The sequence below is a fragment of the Procambarus clarkii genome, chromosome 21, assembly GCF_040958095.1.
Source record: "Procambarus clarkii isolate CNS0578487 chromosome 21, FALCON_Pclarkii_2.0, whole genome shotgun sequence".
Lineage (NCBI taxonomy): Eukaryota > Metazoa > Arthropoda > Malacostraca > Decapoda > Cambaridae > Procambarus > Procambarus clarkii.
The window spans coordinates 35,065,015-35,071,369 of NC_091170.1; the positions used below are offsets into that span (position 1 = coordinate 35,065,015).

General features: G+C 41.7%; 1 protein-coding gene across 1 annotated transcript; it reads right to left on the reverse strand.

Moving 5' to 3' along the window:
• Positions 1–292: 292 nt before the first annotated feature.
• On the reverse strand, positions 293–709 carry LOC123760749 (collagen alpha-2(I) chain-like). Its single transcript, XM_045746534.2, has one exon. It carries the CDS (start codon positions 707–709, stop codon positions 293–295), a length of 417 nt encoding a protein of 138 aa, XP_045602490.2.
• Positions 710–6,355: the final 5,646 nt, after the last annotated feature.

Below are 6,355 nucleotides of genomic sequence, written 5' to 3' on the forward strand. Positions count from 1 at the left end.
ACTGAATTGTATGTTTAACAGATCTCTAACTAAGTCCAGAAGAAAATGTATATATATGTTGGTTAGCATTGTAAATGTGTGGCCACGTCTGTGGTAGAAAATAATAATAAACAAAATAGTACACCTCCTCCTCTTCTGCCTCCCCTCTTCTCTCTCTTCTTCTCTCCCTCTTCTCTTCTCCCTCTTCTCCTCTCCCTCCTCTCCTCTCCCTCCTCTCCCTGTGTTCTTTTTATTGAAATTTGCTAGACTTCGCTCGTTATAACTTCAGACAGTTCACTTTCTGTGAGCGTGACTACAGCTCGAGTTTCCATTCTTGCTCTGTGTGAGTTTCTGAGTCGAATTGTATGCTTAAGTTTGTATTATCCCGCTCTGACGTCCCTGTCATGGTGTTGGGACTTGACGTCCCTGTCATTGTGCTGGGACCTGACGTTCCTGTCATGTCGTTGGGATCTGACATCCCTGTCATGATGTTGGGACCTGACGTCCCTGTCATGATGTTGGGACCTGACGTCCCTGTCATGGTGTTGGGACTTGACGTCCCTGTCATGATGATGGGACTTGACGTCCCTGTCATGATGTTGGGACCTGACGTCCCTGTCATTGTGCTGGGACCTGACGTTCCTGTCATGTCGTTGGGACCTGACGTCCCTGTCATGGTGTTGGGACCTGACATCCCTGCCTTGGTGCCGGGGTATGACATCTCTACCATAGTGTCAAGGACTGGAAAAGCTAACACATAAAACATGCCTAACCTCTGGTGTCAAGGAAAAATAATATTTCATGAAACAAACATTATTTATATTTGCTGACCAAAAAAAAAAATAAACGAAACAAAAAATAAATCAAGTTATCCAGTCAAACAGAATGCAGTGAGAAATACAATTGTAATAATGACTTAATCACCTCACTAAATGCCATCACAATTAAACTGTGAAGTTTCCACACACTATTTTGCCCCATTGGAATATTTTATTCCTGATTAAACACTACTTATTTAAAACATTAATTAAAACATAATTTATACTAATATATAGATAAATAATTTGTCCTGAAGCAATATATATATATATATATATATATATATATATATATATATTAGTATATTTTGGTAGCAGTCTTTCCTGTAGACATATATTATTAAATATGACCGAAAAAGTAAGATTAATAATTCTAACACGAATTTTCTCAATCTTTCGTACATTACGCTTCACTGTTGGAGGTAAATCAAAAATCACTTCTCCAAAATTCATTTTTATTTCTAGTCTGACGCGACACGGGCGCGTTTCGTAAAACTTATTACATTTTCAAAGACTTCACAAATACACAACTGATTAGAACTTACGTATCTCTGATTTTATATCTACATTTGAGTGAAGTGGGAGGGGTGATGTGGCATTAACACAAGACAGAACAAGAGGGGATATTAATAGGGTATTAAAAGTATCAACACAAGACAGAACAGAAACAATGGGTATTGAATAGAAGTGTTTGTAGAAAGCCTATTGGTCCATATTTCTTGATGCTTCTATATTGGAGCGGAGTCTTGAGGTGGGTAGAATATAGTTGTGCAATAATTGGCTGTTGATTGCTGGTGTTGACTTCTTGATGTGTAGTGCCTCGCAAACGTCAAGCCGCCTGCTATCGCTGTATCTATCGATGATTTCTGTGTTGTTTACTAGGATTTCTCTGGCGATGGTTTGGTTATGGAAAGAGATTATATGTTCCTTAATGGAGCCCTGTTGCTTATGCATCGTTAAACGCCTAGAAAGAGATGTTGTTGTCTTGCCTATATACTGGGTTTTTTGGAGCTTACAGTCCCCAAGTGGGCATTTGAAGGCATAGACGACGTTAGTCTCTTTTAAAGCGTTCTGTTTTGTGTCTGGAGAGTTTCTCATGAGTAAAAAAACGGCCAGCCTACTCATGAGAAACTCTCCAGACACAAAACAGAACGCTTTAAAAGAGACTAACGTCGTCTATGCCTTCAAATGCCCACTTGGGGACTGTAAGCTCCAAAAAACCCAGTATATAGGCAAGACAACAACATCTCTTTCTAGGCGTTTAACGATGCATAAGCAACAGGGCTCCATTAAGGAACATATAATCTCTTTCCATAACCAAACCATCGCCAGAGAAATCCTAGTAAACAACACAGAAATCATCGATAGATACAGCGATAGCAGGCGGCTTGACGTTTGCGAGGCACTACACATCAAGAAGTCAACACCAGCAATCAACAGCCAATTATTGCACAACTATATTCTACCCACCTCAAGACTCCGCTCCAATATAGAAGCATCAAGAAATATGGACCAATAGGCTTTCTACAAACACTTCTATTCAATACCCATTGTTTCTGTTCTGTCTTGTGTTGATACTTTTAATACCCTATTAATATCCCCTCTTGTTCTGTCTTGTGTTAATGCCACATCACCCCTCCCACCTCACTCAAATGTAGATATAAAATCAGAGATACGTAAGTTCTAATCAGTTGTGTATTTGTGAAGTCTTTGAAAATGTAATAAGTTTTACGAAACGCGCCCGTGTCGCGTCAGACTAGAAATAAAAATGAATTTTGGAGAAGTGATTTTTGATTTACCTCCAACAGTGAAGCGTAATGTACGAAAGATTGAGAAAATTCGTGTTAGAATTATTAATCTTACTTTTTCGGTCATATTTAATAATATATATATATATATATATATATATATATATATATATATATATATATATATATATATATATATATATATATATATATATATATATATATATATATATAACCGAAGTGAGGGATGAGTGGGTGTCAGGGGGTCCCAGATGCACTCTAGGGACCGACCGAGAAAATGTTAGCCTGATGGAGCTGGCTACGTTCCATCAGGCTGGAAAAGGGGATCTGGTGGAGGGCGAGTACTCCTGGAACAGGAGGAGGAGCAGGGGACGTTCTGCTGTAGGGAGAGAAGGGGGGGGTGGAGAGGAGGGGGAGGGATGTCCTGGTGGAGGGGATGGACGGGTGGACGGGTGGACGGGTGGACGGGTGGAGGCAGGAGAGTGTTGACCTGCCTCGTACCAGGTCCTGGGATAACGGGTCCCTGCGGGGTACTGCCCGCCTACTTCTGCTTCCATGCCAACTTTCTGCTTCTCTTCCCGTCCCCAGCGGATCTCATTTATGTGTGTGTGTGTGTGTGTGTGTGTGTGTGTGTGTGTGTGTGTGTGTGTGTGTGTGTGTGTGTGTGTGTTCACAAAGCTGTGCATATTTAGTTAAGTTTGCCTGGTTTGAGATTAAATCAAAATTTAATCTATTGGTGTAGCTGGTCCCAAACTTATTGGACCAGTCGACTGGTGTAGCTGGTCCCAAACTTATAGGACCAGTCGACTGGTGTAGCTGGTCTCGGCTGCTTCTCTCTTTATATTGCATTCCACTTCACTAAGCTTGTGTTGATGTAGTTCTATATCTAAAGCATCTTTAACTCATTTATTAGAGAAGAGTCCTAGTGATTTATTTGTGAGTGGGTGACCTATGGATTACGTTAACGATACAGAAGCGCTAGAAGAATACTCTAAAAATATATTCAGCAATATAATGAATTCAAGTTTATGCTTTTAAAATGTTAGCATTGAATTTAATGTTAATGTTAAATTTACACTGTGTTGTGTATATTTTAGCGGCGAGTTAGGTTATTTGAACTATGTTTCGTTCCATGCTTCAGGTTGTATTTAGTGGTCCTGGTTGTAATTGTTAGATGAAATATATCTACTTTATTTACGAATAAACTTAAGCCCGACCAACGACCACAAATAAAAAAAAATTGGCATTTATTTCCATTGATTTTATGTTTGTTTTCAGTCTCTGTATTTACCGTAGGTAATAAATATTCTACATTAACTATGCTACTAATAAATCTATAATGACTCTCAGAAAACTAGCTGTGCTTCAAGGGACAACCTTGAAATATGAGAAGCATCGTAAATGGCCTTTTCCAATCTTCATCTTGATCAATCAGTCTTCAGAACGATCTGAGTAGTAGGCATCCATCAGTCATAGGAGACTATGGAGTTGCGCTCTGGTTGTCGGTCTGGAGTGGCCTCTCCAGGGCGCAAAGCCAAGGTAGGTTGATACGGGGGAGAAGCTGCTACCCAAGCAGCAGGTCCCCCCTCTCCACGGCGCCGAAAGTCTCCAATGGAAAGACAAATATTGAAACACTGTGGCACTGCTCTATCAGGTGACAATATGTTGGCGGTGCTCTACCAGGTGACACTATGTTGGTGGTGCTCTATCAGGTGACACTATGTTGGCGGTGCTCTATCAGGTGACACTATGTTGGCGGTGCTCTACCAGGTGACACTATGTTGGTGGTGCTCTATCAGGTGACACTATGTTGGCGGTGCTCTATCAGGTGACACTATGTTGGCGGTGCTCTATCAGGTGACACTATGTTGGCGGTGCTCTACCAGGTGACACTATGTTGACGGTGCTCTACCAGGTGACACTATGTTGGCGGTGCTCTACCAGGTGACACTATGTTGGCGCTGCTCTACCAGGTGACACTATGTTGGCGGTGCTCTAACAGGTGACACTATGTTGACGGTGCTCTACCAGGTGACACTATGTTGGTGGTGCTCTACCAGGTGACACTATGTTGGCGGTGCTCTACCAGGTGACACTATGTTGGCGCTGCTCTACCAGGTGACACTATGTTGGCGCTGCTCTACCAGGTGACACTATGTTGGCGCTGCTCTACCAGGTAACACCGTATTGGCGGTGCTGTGATGATACCTATTCTAATTTCACTATAATCACTGTTATCCAGTTTTGTTATCTATTTCCAACCTGTTAAACACTGTCTCTGTTTACCAGGACCAAGTGCATAATATCTTGTCTCTGGCGGCGTCAGAAACACCTATTATTATTATGTCTGGCGGCGTCAGAAACACCCATTATTATTATGTCTGGCGGCGTCAGAAACACCCATTATTATTATGTCTGGCGGCGTCAGAAACACCCATTATTATTATATCTGGCGGCGTCAGAAACACCTATTATTATTATGTCTGGCGGCGTCAGAAACACCCATTATTATTATATCTGGCGGCGTCAGAAACACCCATTATTATTATGTCTGGCGGCGTTAGAAACACCCATTATTATTATGTCTGGCGGCGTCAGAAACACCCATTATTATTATGTCTGGCGGCGTCAGAAACACCCATTATTATTATGTCTGGCGGCGTCAGAAACACCCATTATTATTATGTCTGGCGGCGTCAGAAACACCCATTATTATTATGTCTGGCGGCGTCAGAAACACCCATTATTATTATGTCTGGCGGCGTCAGAAACAAACTGGGTAATGAACATGTCTGTAATCACGTCCAGGATTTATTTTTTCTTCGAATTACATATTTTTATGCATTTCTAATCTGTTCCACATATAGCTTTTTACTGTCCGATTTGTTTTTTCATCCATTCCTGCTCATACGTTTTCTGAGTGAGTCTGATTTCAACCACTTTTTTAACGCTGCTTCTCAAATTCTCTTTCACGTAGGTTGAAAAGCCTCTTCCTTTTTTTGGTCTGTTTCATCAAAAGCGAAGAATTTATACTGTGTGAGCTGGTATTCAACCAGTGACTGCTATGATATTTAATTTTTCAGTATACACTAGTGAACTGTGGTCATCCACCCCGTCCCACACTTGTTTCTAATCATATCTATCGCTTTTTTATATTTCTCCAACCACTCCTCGTTCTTGTTTTTCCGAATATCATTCCACCTACTGAGAGGTAAACAAGAGGTTTGGACACATTGCATGACAATATATTGTGTGCTTTCAAGCCCCTCTGGTAACATACTCTAATTCTTGCGTCCCTGGAGAAGAAAGGCATTACACATCGCGTATCTGGGAGTCCCCAACGATCTAATTACTCCTACGGTCTTTGTGGCAAATTATAACTTTCTACCTACTGCATTTTTGCTCAGATTCTTCTCCTGTAAAACGACGTTTTACAGGAGAGGACGTCTCAACAACCATCTTAATGGACAGTTTATCGAGATCAATGTCGATCTAATTCCTTCTCGCGCAGACCTACCCACCTTCCTTGCTGGATATAATCTCCTACCCCCACGTACTAGACTCACTCCTTAAACTCCATTACGCATTTCAGTTGCTTCCTCAGCCTGCCAGTCTCTGACCTATAACTCAGGCCCTGCACGTACAGGGGACGAACCAACGCCGTGACCTGAGCTGTTGTTGATCCAGACAATAACGCCAGATAAGGAAGGATAGCCGGGGATAGCATGCCGAGGATAGCATCGAGACTCTCGTCCTTGACGTGTAATGCTCCCGGATGGAAGATGAATG

Bases quoted from the DNA above. Each gene is read 5' to 3' on its own strand.
- LOC123760749 (XM_045746534.2), bottom strand. From the start codon at position 709: ATGGTAGAGATGTCATACCCCGGCACCAAGGCAGGGATGTCAGGTCCC.